The 19,833-nt window shown below is 37.1% G+C and overlaps 1 protein-coding gene across 2 annotated transcripts; it reads left to right on the forward strand.

Annotated features, from left to right (window-relative positions):
• Window positions 1–1,786: 1,786 nt before the first annotated feature.
• golga7 (golgin A7) lies at window positions 1,787–8,380 on the forward strand. 2 transcript variants are annotated; one of them, XM_087269860.1, is made up of 6 exons: window positions 1,787–2,148; window positions 2,612–2,734; window positions 4,705–4,857; window positions 4,935–5,036; window positions 6,217–6,273; window positions 7,494–8,380. In XM_087269860.1, the coding sequence occupies exons 1-5, from the start codon at window positions 2,083–2,085 to the stop codon at window positions 6,259–6,261; spliced, it is 489 nt and encodes a 162-aa protein (XP_087125986.1). In that variant the 5' UTR covers window positions 1,787–2,082; the 3' UTR covers window positions 6,262–6,273; window positions 7,494–8,380.
• Window positions 8,381–19,833: the final 11,453 nt, after the last annotated feature.

Below are 19,833 nucleotides of genomic sequence, written 5' to 3' on the forward strand. Positions count from 1 at the left end.
ACCCAGCACTTGGAAACACCCATACACTCTCACATGCACACACATACACCACAGCCAATTTAGTTTCTTCAGTTCACCTATAGCGCATGTCTTTGGACTGTGGGGGAAACCGGAGCACCTGGAGGAAACCCACACCACCACGGGGAGAACATGTAAACTCCACACAGAAATGCCAACTGGTCCAGCTGGGGCTCGAGCCAGCAACCATCTTGCTATTTTTTTTTTCTTTTATTTATCTTGTCAATCCACACTATAAAGACATAATCTACTGCAGCAACACTCGGGGGCCACAAATTCGCAAACAAAATAGGGTTGAATGATTTAAAAGAAGATGTTTCTCAGACTGGAATGTTTATAAATGTTTTTTCAAATCTGTTCTCAATTTCGCAGCCGGAGATTCCTTTAAAAAGTGCAAAAGTTTGGCTGATAATAAAGCTCATGTGTGAACTGAACAGCATTTCAAACAAACATTCCTGTCTGATAAACTGCAGATGATTCAGATACTCCATAAAAATGCTTCTAAATTTGCACTGCAGAACATCACTGATCCGCTTCACAGATCTCTGTAAGCCGCAAGCTTGTTTTATTTAATAGTACTGAGATGATTCAGTGATGTCTAAAAGCAAAGATTGATGGAGAAAACTCTGTTCTACGGTATGAAAAATGGCTCAGGTGTCCCACAGGAGCTTTTAGAAAAAAATGATTCCCCTGTTGAATCATTCATCATGCGAGGCTGACTGAACCGCAGCTTCCTTACGTTCTCAATCATACAGATTTTTGTCTGTTCTATATCACCCTGTACAGGTTGTCCAAGTAGGATTTCAAAAAGACAGATGAAGACACGAGAGATGAAGGCTGTTTTTAGCATTAACCTTGTCGTCTTCAAGTTGGCTCGTGTCGGATAAAAGTGAACTAACACCATTAATAAAAGCCGGACTGGGCTGACTTCTTTTCTCAAATTCTCATTCAGGAACACAATGTCCTCCACCCTGAAATGTTGTGATGGTGTTGTCCTAATGCTGGCAAACAGATGCATCATTACTATGCTAAATATGTAGTGAGATCATGTCTGTTTTACATTTCATTTACGTGCAGTGCAACTAAACTTTGAAGATGTTTTATTTATTTTAAAAGGAGGATTAAAGCTTACATTATACATGAATTATGAGTTTGTTTTTCAGCCATACACTTCTGCCACTTTATTATACATCTGAAACTGTTACACAATGTCCGCCTCTGTGTTTTAATTGTTGGAAACATTAGACGTTTCCTGCCTCTAACATTAGACATTTCCACTGTTGGTTCCAATTAAGTAGAGTATTGAAAGATGCAAAGGTCAGTGGTTGAAGTCCAGGTAATGCATTAAAACAAATAGTGTTCTGTCTGTCTGTCTGTCTGTCTGTCTGTCTGTCTGTCTATCTATCTGTCTCTGTCCGTCTGTTAGAGATTATGATGTGCTGTCTATGCTTGCAAAAGGGCTAATCTATCTAAGATATATCTATCTATTTATCTGTCTGTCTATCTGTCTGTCTGTCTGTCTGTCTGTCTGTCTGCCTGTCTGTTAGAGATTAGAACAGCAATGCTGTCTATGCTTGCAAAAGGCTAACGAAATGTACATTTAAAAAAGGATCACTCATTTGATTAATAATAGTCCTACCCAAGCTACTAAACTAAAGGTTTAATTGCAATCTAGAACAAATTTACCAATGCGACGAACAAATGGGTACAGTTTGGAATTGACCTAGCATCGGAACTAATAAATAAATGTAAAAGTTCCTACCGGACTGTGTTTTGAGGAGGACGAGGAGGCTGAATAACAGGAAGAGGAGAAGCAGCCACTATGGCGGAGGTACGTTGATAAAATATCAAATCTTACACTTTTCAGTTATTCGCTGAAGTTGATTGACATCTAAAATCACACGATGTAATACACATTTTTCTATCAAACTATTTGGATTACACACAGGTGTTTATAATCTCGTTTATTTGACACGTTAGCGCTTTTCTAGTGGTCTCCAAAGATAATTATCGACGTCGATATCTAACGTTAACTATCCTCTCGCTCAGTGTCAGCGCATATACATGACTATAAAACTAGTTGTCGAGTTTAAAACGAGCTCCGCGTTATTTCATTTTTACGTGTTTGAGGTAGGGCGTTGTGTTTGTTGTTTCGGTGTATATGCTCACGTTTTCCGGTGTTTTTAATGATGATTAGCTTTTATGATAATTATAAAAAGTGTAGTTTCAGCAGCAAATCTGCAAAATGTGAGGATTTCTTAAGGATGATTTGGGCACCGATGATGAAGACAAAGGGGAAAAGGATGATAAATGAAACTCTCCCATCACAATAATAAATGACATTTTATTAAATGTTTTATTAAATAGCCGAAATAATTGTCAGAATTGTTTGTGTTTTAGATTATAACTGGTTTTACAGATTTATTTTCAAGTACGTGCATAAAATAGTTCCGTAAAGCAGGAATTTAATAAGAAATTGCTATTAAGTCTAAAAATGGACAAGTGTTTTTCCTTAAGCATACCCTTTTTACTATTAGAAATGTATTAAAATCACAAATGATTTTGTAATAATGTTATTTCTGTCTCTCTCCAGACGCACAGCTTGCAGGACCTGCGGCAAGCAGCCGTCGCCTCCAAGGTTTTCGTTCAGAGAGATTACACCAGTGGCACCATCTGCAAGTTTCAGACCAAGTTCCCAGCCGAACTGGAGAGCAGGGTGTGTAGAGGTCCTAAAAAACTAAGGGGGACTTTGGGGAGGAAAATTTTTTTTTTCGGATTTAGGATTAACAGTGATAAAATGGTTTTGTGGTGGTTATTAATTTTTGTCTGTCGTGGATAAATAAATATAGCACTAAAAGTGTTTTCACACCTGGCATGTAGTTGTATAACCCACTGTGTTTTTACCTTCAGGTTGGTTAATTTGGGTAGAAGTGAAGAAGGCAATCAAGCTTGAATTCAGACCAAAATAATCAGTCTGACACAATTAGTCTTAGCAAGGTGCATGAAGACAATCTACTGCCGCTAAGAATGAATGGTGAATTATCATAGAGTAAAAACAACCTGAAATGCCTTATTGATCCTTTGAATTGCAAAATTTAGCACTAATGTCCAAAACAAATAAAACACTGATGAAGCTTTTAAAATAATAAAGGAATGTAACAGCTAAAATGAAATCTACATGAAGCACGCAGAGCTGCTGTGTGTCTTTTTTGACAGATGACTGAGAATCTGGAACATAAAGAGGTGTGTGCTCTGATCAGTTAGATGATAATTAACCTGCACGTAACAAATATTTATCAGGTTAAAATATCGCCTTGCACAAGTAAACCAAATCATAACGATTTTGTAACTCCTATAATCCCTGTTTCGGAACAAAGCAAACAATCTACTGGTGTGAAAACTGCCTAAAACCCAAGTAGGTAGTGGCAAGTCCCTGTTCTAATGATTTGTTGGATTCATTCTTGATGTTGATACCAAGCAAGTGACTGAACTGATCACTGGATCATTGAAGCAAATGATTTATTAAAAAAACTCTGCATCAACAGCTGTGAAGGGAGCTCTATTTGCTTGGTCTCACACACACATACAGGCATCTAAACGTGCACAAACACACCTTTTAAACTTGACAAAAACTCTTGACAACCTTTACTGTCTGCTGTGTCTTTAATATGATGTTAATATTATTATGCGTTATTGAAACATCAAGGAGGACGCAGCAAAGAAAAGTCACTTATAAATTAAAACTTTATTATTTTCTGCAACAACCTTACATTTAAAAAGGAAACAGTCATAGGGGTGATCATACTCAAAAAGACCCCAGCCTATAAGGCTAGATGTTTTCTTTCCCTTATTTATTTATTTGTTTGACGCATGTACTCGTGTGCGATCGGAAAAACTGTGTCCGCACTCCGCCCCTCCTTTCACTCCACCCCTCCTTTCACTCCGCCCCGAAGCCCCATTTGGCCCTCTTTGCCCCAAGGTATTCAGCGGGTTGAAAAAGGCTGACCGCTGGCCTCAAGAAAGCCTCGATTTGGCCCGATTAGGCCCCCAAAGTGACAGTGGAAAAGCGACTGGCCTTGGCTCGCTCGCTTTAGGCGCGATAGTGGAAACCCAGCCAATGATGGGCAAAACAATCTGTGGATATCTGTGCACACAGATTCTGCCTAATAATGACTATATACAAGTAATAACTAAAATCTACATGTGTAAAATTATTTCTATATTTGTGGACAAAACAAATAAACGCATACACAATTTTTTTGCTTTTTTAAACTGGATTATAGTCATTTTCCCAGCATTCTGAAAGGCTTTATGAAGTAGTATAGTTTTTGGACTCTCAAAACATGTTTTATTGCTAAATAAATGACATACGAGATAAAATCAGCTTGCACATCATTAAAACAACAGTTACAATATTATCTATAAACATCACACACCCTTATGGCAAACAGCGAAGGACAATGTTTACAGATGTCAAATTCATCTAAAGAATTGTTTTATTGATTCTGACAGCTCTAATTGTTCAGTCAGATGACTTCAGTTTTGTTTTTTGGAGTTTTGCAGATGTTCGTTCTGTAAATTCTACCCAGATGTGTGTGTGTGGTAAACTGGGAAAGCTAGGGGGAAAGATATAATAGCTCTGTCAAGCAACACCACTTACATCGTCTGATTGTTTTGTTTTTTCAGATTGACAAGGTGCAGTTTGAGGAAACCATACAGACCCTGAATAATCTCTATGCAGAAGCAGAGAAGCTGGGCGGCAGGTCGTACCTGGAGGGCTGTTTGGCCTGTCTCACTGCGTACACAATCTTCCTCTGCATGGAAACACACTATGAGAAAGTGAGATATCATCATATAGTGTGGATATCATCAATATGACTTAGATATGGAATTCAGTATTATGGTGTTTTGTTTAGGTGCTGAAAAAGATTGCTAAGTTCATCCAGGAGCAAAATGAGAAGATCTACGCTCCTCTTGGGCTTCTTTTGACTGACCCCATTGAGAGGGGGCTCAGGGTCGTATCCTTTCTATCTTTTTTCACATGTCTGTCTGTTCACGGGTGAAGAGGGTGTTTTTTGACCTGACAAATTTGCAAATAAAATTTTTTTTTTGAAGCATTTTGAGTGGGTCGCAGAGAGATGCAGGATTATGTTATGAGGACTCATAACATTTTACACATTTTATTGCACATTCTATTTAATGCATATTCATCAGTATTCATAATATTCACAGCTTAATGGCCATGGAAAATGTGGTATATATAGAAAGCATATCTATCTATCTATCTATCTATCTATCTATATATATATATATATATATATATATATATATATATATACACACACACACACACACACACATGTATATGTGTATATATATATATATATATATATATATATATATATATATATATATATATATATATATATATATATATATATTTACATATATCATACATTTATTATTATTTTTATTTTTTTTTATTTTTTTAAGTATGCACTAGCTGAGGGATGCAAATGTTTGTGGATAAAGTGTATATATTAGATTTTTTTTTTAAAGAAAATTTAAGAAATTATTTTGGACTAAAGACATTCCTTTTAAGACATCTTTGTTTTATAAGAAAGTGAATAAATATAAACACACTGCAATTTGAGTGCTTTCATTCTTTATTATGCAACAGGAAGCACACGTTCCAAATGCATGTAAATGAGCTCAGGAACATTAAAATTTCATATTTGGATTGCTTAAATGTTCTTGTATCACAAGAAAAAGCATTTTCACAATTTTACAGTGAGTTGTACTGGTTGCCTGTGTCACTTTTAAAATTCTTCTCTTGGTTTTTAAATCACCAAATCTTAATTATGTAATGAGTCATTACTTATTATTATGAATTGCTTAAATCACTTATTATGCACCTCTAAGTCCAGGCTGAAATGCAGGGGTGACCGTGCTTTCACAGTAACTGGTCCTAGATAGTGGAATGCTCTGCCCTTCTGTATTACATTTGTCATCTCTGTCTGTCTTTAAATGTAGGTTGAAAACCTACCTTTGATTTGGCATTTTATCCAAACGAATTGTTTGTTTTAGCTATAATTTTACATATTTTTATGATTTGTATTGTGTAGCACATTGGTCAACTTTTGCTTATGTTAAATAGTGCTATATAAATAAAACTTTCCTTAACTTAAGATTTTTAAGGTGGAGATCACTATATTTGAGGATAGAAGTATTGGTTCAAGATAAAACACACCAAAGGTAATTTTTGTATTTTTTTTTTTCTGTGTGTGTGTTTGTGTTTTTTTCCTGATAGTTGGCTACAATGTATTTTGATGGTCCTCTTTGGTCATTGTTGAATATAAGCTACTTTGTAAATAATTATAAACTATGTTTTGTTAGAGATTTACTACAGTTTTGCAATAGCCCCTTTCACACATACAAACCTTTCCGCAAAATTACCTGCAATTTTCTGGAAAGGTCTATATGTGTGAACAGGCCCTTTTTGAAAATATAAAAAATCAATTCCAGCAATTTTCCGGAATGAGAAATTGTAAGATTAATGGTAATTTGCCAGAATTACAGTTGAACTCAGAATTATTAGCCCCCTTTTTATTTATTTATTTATTTTTAAATATTTCCCAAATGATGTTTAACAGAGGAAGGACATTTTCACAGTATGTCTGATAATATTTTTTCTTCTTGAGAAAGTATTATTTGTTTTATTTCGGCTAGAATAAATTTTTTAAACACCATTTTAAGGAAGAAAATTATTAGCCCCTTTAAGCAAAATATTTTTTGATGGTCTACAGAATAAACCATCGTTATACAATTACTTGCCTAATTACCATACTTGCTTAGTTACCCTAATTAACCTAGTTAAGCTTTTAATGTCACTTTAAGCTGTGTAGAAGTGTCTTGAAAAAAATATCTAGTGAAATATTTTTTACTGTCATCAAGGCAAAGATAAAACAAATTAGTTATTAGAAATAAGTTCTAAAACTATTATGTTTAGAAATGTGTAATGTGTTTCAGAAAAAAATAAACAAGGGGGGCTAATAATTCAGGGGGGCTAATAATTCTGAGTTCAACTGTATAAACGCAGAGCTCATTTCTGGTTAATGATGTCAGGATTTAACAGTCTTTTGGAATGAATGTTTGATTGGTGTCTTCTGGAAAAGTTTCTTCTGTTTGAGGAGCATCAGAACAAGTGTTAGCAGATATTAAGCAGAAGAGCTTTCAAACTAGAAGAGGTTTCATAGGTTTATATAACCGATTTCTAATCACCACAACCACATGGTGCAAAAAATCCTTGGTATATTTCTAATACTCTAAATGACTGCTTGTAGTTGCATAATAGTCAGCAGAAAGCATATGTGTGTGTGCTTTTCCATTTGATATTTGTAAAAAGTCCATTGCTTAGTAGCTGCAGCATGTTGTTTTCTTTCTTTAATAATACAAAGTTGTATTTCCTTCTGCAGGATCATGTTTGGAATGTGATTGCTGGCCTGCTGGACTCAGAACCTGCTTCTCCGTCTCATGATATCACAACCCTACTGCTTTAAATGTAGATAGCATCATTTTTTTATTATTATTTAGTTTTGGACAGAGGGAGAGAGTGAAATATAAAATATATCTTAAAGAAACTCTCCAAATCAGCTTTCCCTCAGTTAGCAGCTTTCCGATGTCTTACTTAAACCGAGTTCTTTTTAAATCTATGTTGTGCCATGTAATTTTATATCGCATTGTTTGATTTCTTTACAGAGCGTTTCCCTTCTCTCGTTTTCTGTATATACTTGTCTTGAATGGGAAGTATAGATTAAGTGCACAATGTTCTGCCACAATACAGTTGCATATTATTAGGATCTTTTGTGACTGCGTTTTCGTATTAACAATTTGTTTTCAAGAAATTCGATCAAATATGTGCTTGTAGAAACGTCTATACATACATGAAGAAGCTTTGAATGTGTACGAGGAAATTTGAGATGGATAATTAGTTTGTTGTAATTAATTAATGCAAGTACTAAGTTTAGCTGCTTTACTAAGCTTCATTCCTTTTCCCTCTTTGAAAAACAGCTTGTGTTTTCTATTTTAACACTACATTTGACTCTATTTACCAATGAACTACTGTACTTTTATCGGGGTCTGCAATATAATCCTTATTACAAACAAACGCCATCGAATCCTTAAAAGGCATGGTTTGCATTTAATATTGCATCTCCAGCTTGTATTTCAGACTCTTGTCAGTTCAACCTGTTTCTTGCGTAAATCTTTTTATCAGTGTTGTATCATAATGTCTTTTTTGAAAATCTTTTGACACTTATTTAAATGTATCGTACAATAAATAGCGTTTTCTTGAACAAATTAATTGCATTGTCTGCAGTGTTTTTTGTTTTATAAGTTCATTTTTTTTTTTTTTTTGCCTGTTTGGAAGAGCAACGCATGCGAGTTAGAATTAACCTCTTCAGACCCGAATTATATTTCAGAAAAAATATAATTCCAGCTATAAAAAAAAATTCCACAGTTCTTGAGGCTCCTGTAATTCAGACACGCTTTAAGAATATATATTTTTGTCCATTTCAATGGACATCAGGTCAGAATAGTTGTACTTCCTGAACATTATACCAACATTTTGTTCATTTTCCTTTGGCTTAGTCCCTTCATTAATCAGGGGTCGCCACAGCAGAATGAATCTTTTATTATTTAATAAAATTCTATAAATTCTGACTAAGGAAATGAGCTGGCCAGTTTGTTTTATTTGCCTATAGGCTACATTTTAATTTTTGTTTGTTTGTTTTTTTATGATGGATGATAATAAATTTGCATTTAAAAACAAGTATTTTTTATATTTTGTAAATTTCTCATTACATTATATAAAACAGTAAAGACTTGCAGCTTAAAGGCACCTTTTTGAAATATACATTTTTGTAAACAAAAAATAATGGTAAGCACTTTGACAAAAATGTAGAAAGTATTTTTGTTGCATTGAAAAGTGTGGTAATGATAACCATCCGACAAGCTAAATGTCACTAAAATGCTGTATTGAAAAAAAAATAACCCCTTTTAATAGGCTGGCTACAGGCCTGACAGACAATTTAGCTTGCCCAATTCACCTGTATCGCATGTCCTTGGACTTGTGGGGGAAACTGGAGTTCCCGGAGGAAATCCATGCAAACATGGGGAGAACATGCAAACTCCACACAGAAACGCCAGCTGAGGCTCAAACCAGCAACCTTCTTGCTGTGAGGCGACAGTACTACTGTGCCACCATGCTGGCCATTTAACCAGCATAAAATACAAAAATAAACACATGATTGCTGGTGTAATCCCAAACATTAACATTGTAACATTTTTACTTTCATTTTAAGTTTTTTTTGTTGTAGACCTTTTTTGTAGATCGCAAAATTACCCTTTATTCTTTGCGTGTATGCGCAAGGAAAATGCTAAGAACTTCCGGTCGGCAGCTGATGTGATGCGTATAAACAGTCACATTTGGACAGCTTTGAAACCATAGTTTCATCTATTTTACCTGCTTTTATCGTCTTTGAACTAATACTGTTGTCGATCAGCGCCACCTCCTGGACTGATCATTAAAAAAAAAAAACTGCTGTGAGACATTTGCCCTGGTTGTCAGACGGCATCTTCTGCCATTTAAATGAAGCCTTGTCATCGCTAAAGTCAACAGTTTCTCTCTGTTTTCAAATCTAAAATCAGCCCAAACAAATGTAGCTCACAAAAATGTTTGACACACGTAGCCTGTAGTTTCCCTGATTTAATAGCTGTGACAAAGTGAAAATAAAGTGACATTTTGAAATGACAAAAAAAACACAAACCCTGGTAAATACTAGACAAATAAACCAAACAACTGAATCTACTTCTGGATGTCACTACATACTATAACTAAAATCTTCAGGGCAGCATTATTCATTACTGTCAGCCTGAAGGGACAAACAGCTTGTTATTCATTTTAAACTGATACAGCTATCTACATTTTATTCTTAGCCTTTTTCACACATTTCATGTCTGAAGCCTGTAACTGCAAGAGAAACTTGAGTTCATATTGCTAAAAAAGAAAAATAATTAAAGGGCACCTATGGTAAAAAAATCTACTTTTCAAGCTGTTTGGACAGACGTGTGTAGGTATAGTGTATAGAATGTCACATTGGGCTGATATAAACACACCCAGTTCTTTTTTTTAATTTAACAACATAAAAACGATGGACCAATTGGAGCAGTTTTTAGATTGACCGCAACTTGATGTAGGAGTGCAGTCCCCCCGCCCAGTAATATAGATTGACAGGCGCGCATCACCATATCCTCAGTTTGTTGTTTCACATCCAGCGATTTTAGTGTGAGTCAAAGCGATGTCACCAAAGGAACACCCTTGCTCTATTTTTAGATGCAAGTCTCATTGGGCTCAACACAGGATCAACATTCACCATGATCACTCTCCTCGGCGCCATTGTTTATAACTTTAGGTGTGTTTGCAAACGTGTACTTTTCATTGCATCTTCCTTAAAGCGCGAGAGTGAAATGCCCAGCAGCTAATCAACAATATAAAATTGGTCACAGAGCATACACGCTTCATAGTGTAAGGCGTGGATTTTGGCTGCCAGTGGGTGAATGTAAAAACAGACGATAGACTGAAAATACCGACGACTAACTATTTTATTGAGCAAAAACTCCAAGAACTGGTGAGATGATCTCCTAGCTTGTCTCACTCTGCTATTTTTAAACACACACACACACACATTGCCCTCCTCGGAGGAGGACACAGCGCGCGCACACACACCCACACACATTACCCTTTCAGGAGGAGGACACCGCACACACATACACACATTACCCTCCTCCACGGAGGTCCGTAAACAAAGCAGCACGCATCGCGTTTTTAACGTGGCTTTACACATGATATGAGAATATAGCGAGTTAACCTGATACAGTACATGCGGTTATAAGTAACAAATCACAACTAAATACATTTGCAAAGCAGAGTAAACGAGGCAACAACTTTAATCGCACGTACTTACACTTGAGAAATGGAGGAAGAAACTGATCCAGGATCTGACATAGTCCATCAGTTGTCTTTACTGATCCTTCCTTTAACAAACGGCCGATGAAGTATTCTTTGTAGCAAGTAGTTTTCAGAAGCACTCAAACTGCTCAAGGCTGGGCTATAATGCTGAGGTTTCATCTTTGGGTCAATAAGACTCAATAATATCCATCTGAACATTGCCACTTCATTTGACCGGCGTGTTTGTGTTTGTGTGTGTTCGTGGCTTTTTCTTTGTTAGAGGGCAGGCCGCAGGTTTCAAATCTCCCGGGTTTGCGCGTGCAACTACTTGGTTTAGTTGTCTTGTCATATCGAAACACCTAATGACTCGTTATCAAGACAACTCGTTTGAAGCACTATGAGTCGACTCTTTTATAGATGAATCAACAGTTTTAAACACTGTACACTTACAAATTTACGCCTTAGCTGGATATTTCACTTCACTTAGAGCTGTGTTAAACACTACATGGAAGAGATTTTTCAAAACCCCATAATATGGGCTCTTTAAAGAGCAGAGCCTCCCTATACGCAACTTATACCGCAGAACCACCAGGGGCCGCCCCTTGCTCTTAAATGTGAGTCTGTTCTGTGCTTTCACTTTGTTTAGGCATGAAAACACTTTAAAATAAATATAAAAATGGCGAGATTCCCTTTCCTTTTCATTACAGGTGCCATCACCCCTCCTATGCATTCCTCATATAATGGTGCATGACTGTCAGCTGACGCACTCCATAGTGATAAATAGACACTGTTTCCCAAACGAATTCTGTACACGCGTTTTGAAGTGGATCGAAAGTCTGGCTTTTGGGTGAGTGTTTAAACAGACATATACACATAATTAATAATAATAACATCAATAGATGTCGATCTTGGTGGGGTTTTTTTTCAAACACAACTAATTTTGTGTTTAATGGGCATAAAAAGTTGGGAAAACTGTTGAATGCTTTCATTATAACGTTAGATGTGTGCATTTTTAAAGTGACACCAGCTATTTAATGTAATCAAACGAAAAAATCTAAATAAATAAAAGATTCATTCTTTGCTCTTTAATCAGAATTTGTAAGTTATACAGTGAAGAAACAGCTAATGAGATTTGATAGCTTGATTCTTTTTCATTATAATAGCTTTTCATTTTAATAAGCTGAACTGTTTGCAAATGTATTTGCTGCTCATGTATTTATTTATTTTTTTCTTTTGTAAATAATAATAATAAAACATATTACTGACCATTTAACTGTTTATTCACAACGAAACAGCTCCAAATGAACATATTTAGTAATTTGGGGATTTTTTTAAAGGAGGAGGGGGGTTTGCATATCCCTTATTTTTACATCCCAATGTTGACAGGTACGATCCGGTGCCTCAGTCAAAGGTAATTCAGTGTGCGTGGTTATTAGTCTCTGTGTACAAGCTCAGGAACTGTAATCTAGCACACAGTTGGCTGTAAAAACTATACAAAGACACAAATGATTTTGTACTCTCAGCTTGGTCTGTGTCCGAGTTGTATATGTGTGGCTGAATGCTGGTTCTCTCACTCATGTTGCTTCTCTCAGTCTGCCTGTCTGTTGCCAAACACAGCGGGGAAGCTCTTGGCTCTGCCCTCTTGTTACGTTGGGCGGGAGGTCAAAACTAATTTTCATGTGAAGCAACACACCCCTAAAACAGCGAGCTGTGTACACGCCCCCAAAATGACACTTTTAAACTAATCATAATAAAAAAATCTGAATAGTGTTTTGAACTGAACCTAAAGCCTGATTTATACTTCTGCGTCAAGTGACCGGCGTAACCCAGGCACATGTAATGCGCGTGGCTGTGCATTTATACTTCTGCGCGCTGTCTCTGTTGGTCTGCTTTAACACTTCCGAAACGCTAGTGGGCAGTGAGGTGTTGCTCTGTGTCGAGTTTCTTCGCTGCTTTTTTGCTTTTCCTGAACACATCCGTGATGTACAAGTGTCTCAAACTCGCTCATTTTGAGGCAGCAACAGGCGGACGTGCAGCAACTTTAACTATGAGGTAAACACAAAACAAAACTTTCCATCCGGAGCTCCTTCACGGGACTCAACACTTGTAAACAATCGCTACATTGGGTTTGCGCCATTTGCGCGGCTCTCGGTCCCGCCCCGACTCATCAGCGCTACCAAGCTGACCAATCACAGAGCTTGCGCTACGCGTTGTTGCGATGTGTAGTTACATTTTTTGAGAGGTGCACGTCAGTGACGGCCACGGCGAAGGGCTATGCGTCAGCGCCGTAGCATACGCCGGTGTTTGACGCAAAAGTATAAATCAGCCTTAAACTGCCACACACAGAAGAACCATAACTCTTAAAAAAGAGGTAAACTAGGTGCCCTTTAAAACATGCATGCCATTTGCAAGTAAATTGTCGTTTGTTTTTTTTGGTTTGTTTAACAATACTTTTATGACATTAAATTTCAAGTTTAGCTTAACCCAAAGGTAACCAAAAGCTTTTATTTGTCAAAGCACAGAGTGTCAGTGAATGAGGACCCACCTGGTGTTGCATCAGTGTTGAGTTGATCGCAGGTGAGCAGAGATCCAGTATCTGGACAGCAGGTGCTCTAAAAGCTCAGCAGCAGCAGCAGGGCTTAAGTACTGCTCTCCACTTCCTGTTTGACTTCCTGTTCACAAGAGCATTTGTGTTGCTATACTGATAATTGCCTCATGAACAATAATGCACCAGAAAGATGGCTTTGGGCATCTACATCTGAAGAAATTCAATGTGAATGCTTATATTTCATTAGAGAGGAATCTGATATGTCTAAAATCCTTTCTAATCCATTTCTAGTTCTTTCTAACACAACAATTAATCCGACTTCTTGACACTGAAACCTGGATCTTTAAAATGTATTGCAATAATTATAAAACACTGTATATCATTCACTATAAGCAAACTAGGTCAGTAGTACTATATAGTGATAACTAACAGTAGTAGTAATATCTAGGTCAATAATAATTCTTAAATTAAAACTCTGAACTCAGATCGAAATGCTCATGACCACTCACAGATTTGACAAATGCACATGACATGTTGTAAATATTGTTGAATTTCCTTTTTTTTTATTTAAAAATGAAAAAGTACAGACAACTAAGTTATGGGCTCAGAAAACGATCAAGGAATCAGCGATATAAAAATGCATTATAGATATGACAAATAAGAAGTTCTGGTAAACTGCACAATCTAAAAATAAACCGTATTAACTCAAAAGGATAAGAGTCGGCTCACTATAGAACAAAAATTATTGATTTATTTGACATTTTTGCATTTATGATGAAAAATGTTTGTTAGGGGTGATACACCTCTCTGTTATGGACGTGACCGTTGTGAAATTGGCACTTGTGTGACTTTGGTAAATCAAATATAATTGTTTGAATACATTAACAGAAATATTTTGAGTACTTTTACAGCACTGTAAATACAAGCCCAAGCAAACAACGTAGAAAGTGAAAACAGCAGTTTACTTCTTTGTTGAATGATTCAGTAGTTTGACCGAATCATCTAACTTATTAGACTTTACTACCACCTACTGGAAGATTTAGATTCTTATTTTGAGGATTATTTTCTTTTTTTAAAAATCATATTTTTTCATATTAAAATGCAATAAAGTACAATAAACTTTATTATTTGAAATAAATCACACACACACAAGAATTTTGTCATCATTTACATGTTTGTGCTATTTAAATTTGTATGAATTTCTTTGTATTGCACATTATTGTTGTAATCATCTTTCGGTGGTATTCAGAGTCAATTTTATAACATTTAACAGAATTTACACAATAACTTGCATTAATTCAATTTATTCAACCAATAATAACTTTTAAGTGGTCACTTATCTTTATTTTTCCCCAGGGACGTAAGTATTACATGTTTGATGAAATAATCCATTAATTTTATACATGCATTTCGGTGAAAGTAGACTCACCCATTTCAAGACACTGAAAAATGTTGTTTCAAAGAAACAAAAAATCTTTAAATTAAGATTCTTTATTCTTAATATTCTTTATATTTCATTCTTGGTGGCGCAGTGGGTAGCACAATCACCTCACAGCAAAAAGGTTGCTGGTTCGAGCCTCAGCCGGGTCGGTTGGCGTTTGCATGGCGTATGGAGTTTGCATGTTCTCCCTTGGTTTCCTCTGGGTGCTCCAGTTTCCCCCACAAGTCCAAAGACATGCGGTACAGGTGAATTGGGTAAGCTAAATTGACTGTAGTGTATGTGTGTGAATGGGTGTGTATGGATGTTTCCCAGTGATGGGTTGCAGCTGGAAGGGCATCTGCTGAGTAAAACATATGCTGGATAAGTCGGTGGTTCATTCCACTGTGGCAACTCCAGAGTAATAACAGGACTAAGCCGAAAAGAAAAAGAACAATTTTATATTTAATTCTTAATGTCTGCAAGACTTATTATTTTTTGTATGTGTGTGTAAGTGTGTGTGTGTGTGTGTGTGTGTGTGTGTGTGTGTGTGTGTTATTTTGAAGTTTCTTCCAGTCATTCAGGTGACTTCTTCTGTCTGGAGCATCAGACCAATCATCTGGTGTCCAGAATGAGGTGGTTTGTCTTGGTCGGGCATCTCAACTGAGACCTGTCCACTATGGGTGACCCTATCGGTAGCTGTGAAGTACCAGTGGCGTAGCTCTCAGCATCACTGATGCACACAAGCCCTCACAGCACGTCAAGCTGCAAACCGTGTGAGGGACCCTAACCTACCCTAACACAACACTAACAACCCAAACAACCACTAACGTGCCAAAAACCACTCAGAGACCAGCAACACACAAGAAACCACCTAGAAAACCTTGCTAAGCACATGTCAACCTACAGCAAACCATCCAAAAGAATCCAAGAGCCGAATACCAACAGCACCGACAATCACCAAAACATCCAGCAATGTAATGAAAATTTAATTAAAAGTGAAATTTGATGTATTGCAAACTTATTCTATAACTATATACAATATATACAGTATGTACATACGTGCCCATGATCTTCCATCTGGAGCTAGGATGGCTCAGTGCCTGGGCCTCTTCCTCCGGGGCTCCTTGGGCAGCGGCTCCTTGCTGATGTCCACCATGATATGAGGGGGGACACTGGACCCAGATCTGATCTCGCTGATGAACACACGTCCATCAGCCTGCTCGGTCTCCAACAGTGCAGGCCGGTCCAGCTTCTCCCACAGCCGCTGCTTTATCTTCAATCCGTACTGGAGAGTGTATCGACCTGTCCGCTTCTTCACGGTGGAGTCCATCACACTGCGGTAGATGTGCTGATATTCCTGCACACTCCTACCGTGGATGGAGATCGGCTCCTCATGTGGACACTCACCCACTGAGGAGATTGAAGCTGCGGGACAGAGGACAGGAAGGACAGCTCTGTTCTTCAGGTGTCGCTGCTCCACGGAAGTGTCCGACATGCAGCTGTTAGTGTCAGGCCCGGCCGCCGCTGCGTGCTCCTCAACAGAAGAGACGCGATCCAGCAAGAAGTCCTTGAGGTGTCTGGGGAGAGTCCTGGTCCTACTTGAGCGTCGCAGAGTCATCATGAACAACTTCCCAAACTGATGAAAGTCAGTCAATAGGAGAATAGTTCAGAGTTGATTGATGACTTTATAGACAGTTGTGTGGGTTTGTAAACCAATTCAGGTTGCCGTGGTGACAGAATGACGAGTTTTAGTTAAATGTAAACAATAATTGATTACAGCGTTAAGTCATTTACAGCAGCACGAACAGTATACAGTACAGTTTTTTGGTAAATGTTATTTAAAACAGAAAATATCTTATTAATTATTAAGTATAATAACAGAGGGCCAATATAGCCTACCTAAATAAATATTGTCCCCATTTTCCGTTTATTTCCACGTCAAAAAATCCGGTCACGTTACTACGACAAAAGTACATTCATTGAACAGTAAAATGTTACTGATTTCGATCTATATGACATTGAGTTTATATTATAAAGTATTTCAGAAAAATAAAACAAATTTAAAACTCATTCATTTCCCAATCATTCTGTAAAAATCCAGTATATGCAAAAGCAATGGAACAGAAACAAGAGTGTTAATATTTACACCCGCAGCTTGATTACGAGTCGGCTTATTTTAATAAAAAAATAAGTTAATACTGAAACTTAGAACTTGTCAAATATTTTACATAGACTGTTGATAACAAAAGTCAAAACGAATTAGCCTTATATGTTTTCTTCCTAAATGAACTGATGGCGAAAGCTTAGGCAGTGTACGAAAATGATTTTGTAAAGAGAGCATAATAAAATGGCAGCATAATATTTTAAATACTGCATCCCAAAATGAAAATATTCATCCTCTTTAGTGTCACGTGATCGTTTGGATTATAATATGGATTAACTGTTCTATTATGATCAGTTTTATTGGTACAAAATCACTAATGATTCTTATAATTGTTAGCGCTGAAAAGTTTGTCTTTCTTTATATTACAGTGGAAACTGTAATTTAACTTTTAGGATTTTTAAATTAAAAAGATCTAAAAAAAAATAGCTTTTATTTCTCATGTTTAATGTTTTTAAAGAGTCTTATTTATTAATTCAGTTACCTTAAGTTCTGTAAACGAAATTCCTGCTCCCTCCTCAGTGCACCGTGAGAGGGAGCTGTCACCCGAGCTTTAGTCGGGGTCATTTGAACTTCATCCCCCACATGCCTGGGACTCACTGAAACACTTTTTAAAAATTATATCTATTGTTTGTAACATATCTTAGTGCTATGTACTGTAGGTTTACTGTATGTATTACTATATTATCTGAAAGTGCTACCACAGACAATAACAGTAACAATAACAGTTTAACTATTGTTAAGAAGTTCTATAATAATTACAGATAAGATCTTTGTAAATCAAAATATCAATTAATCTGCATAGAATTTACAATATGAGCTCTCATATTAAGTCAAAAATAATTTGCTTGTGACTTTATTTTTCCCCAGATGACCACCCTTTTTCATGGTGCCATTTACTGTGATTTGGCTCCCTGATCCTCAAAGCAGGCATCATACTTGGGTTGCAATGATCGCCATACTGCTATGATGACACCACGAGGTTACAGGTGCAGACACATTGCAGACTTTAAATTGAAAGTATAATCTACACAATAAATGCAGTTAGCTTATCATCTGGTATCATTATCTAACTATGAAATCTGTTGAGTCATTCATGTGGATTTTATAGTATTACACAGATCGCCATCAATGGATAACCATTGAATTTTCAAAATCGCATGAATGTAACAAAGCCTTGCTTAATGAAATTAAGAATTCAATACAATAAATTTGTTTTCAAAGCTTCATAAAGCACTGCTTCGAAAACAGCCACCACTAGACCACTTCCTGCTATTGATTTTGGCTTTAGAATTGCCCCTTTGTTTTGCTAGTTAGTGTCATGTTCACCAGCGAACAACCACTAGATGTCGCTGGTAAACATTCACACACAAACATTCACACTCATTGAACTACATATCTGCCATATATGGACTACAACATCCAGTCATGCCACACACACACAACCGGTTCCAGATCCACACTGATTGCACTCTCACAGCTGAAGCCACTCACACAATAATTATTTGGACTATTTAAACCCCTCTTTTCCACACACATGTTGCCGAGTCTTGTTTATCTGTAAGGTGACATTACAACGGGTTATCCTGGTCTTGGGTTCCCGTGTTTTGATCTTAGCCTTGTTTATCCAGTTCTCCTGTTTAGCTGCCTGCCTTCTGACCTCTCGCCTGTGTTTGACTACGATTCTGGACTGCCTGTATAGATCTGTTTGCACCTGTGTTGAACATCGCTTGCCTGACTTTGAATAAACCTGCATTTGGATCCTACCTTCTGTTGTCAGTGTCACTCCCTGCTTTACAGTTAGATGACCTGGTACATTCAATTCAATTCAAGTTTATTCCAGCCGTGACTGTTTCTATGAGTTTTTTTTCTGCTGTTGAGCATAAGACAAGATATCTTAAAGTATAAAAAAGAAAAACAGCCATTGACATTTAAAACAAAAGGTCCCAGGTAGCAAAGAATTCCCAACAGAGTCTGGCTCAGATTTGGCATAAATCTGGTACAGCAGGCATTCATCCGGCACTGGCATGCAGCATGTGGGCCAAACACGGCCCTGGTTTGGCAGAGGTGGCACACACAGGCATCACATGTAAGTTTGGCTTATATTGACCCACACTTAAAATGCATTTGTATTATTTAAAATAAAACCTACCAGTCAGGTCACTTTAAGAAAAGCACACCTTTAGCCTAAAGTGCAATGATTCATGTGTATATCAATTTTTGACACACCAACATATCTGGCCCAGTTCAAGGCTCAAATATTATGAGAATTAACTTGGCTGAGACTTGGCCTACATATGGTCCATGTTAAGCTCTTGTCTGGGAGCCAGACTTGGTCCAGTCATGTACCCTACTTAACTGCGGCATGTGAGGCAATCAAAAGCTGATTGTGTGGGCAAGAGCTGGGCCAGAGATATTTTGCTATATGGTATATTATAGTAAATACTTTAGAATAGATACATGGGGCAGTCTCCTCCTCGCTCTGAGTAAGAGGCGTGTCGATATCACCTGCTGATCTCTGATTGGCTGAAGCCCAGTGGTCCAGCCCTGCTGAAGTGTGGATGATCAACAAAGCTGGATACCCTTACACACGCTTGAATCGGAGCCTCAGAGGAGAAGAGTATCTATGGTTATGAGGATTATTAAAAATAATAACAATGGCAGCAGCACTGAGTAAT

The sequence above is a fragment of the Danio rerio genome, chromosome 10 (genome assembly GCF_052040795.2).
Source record: "Danio rerio strain M-AB ecotype USA chromosome 10, GRCz13ab, whole genome shotgun sequence".
Lineage (NCBI taxonomy): Eukaryota > Metazoa > Chordata > Actinopteri > Cypriniformes > Danionidae > Danio > Danio rerio.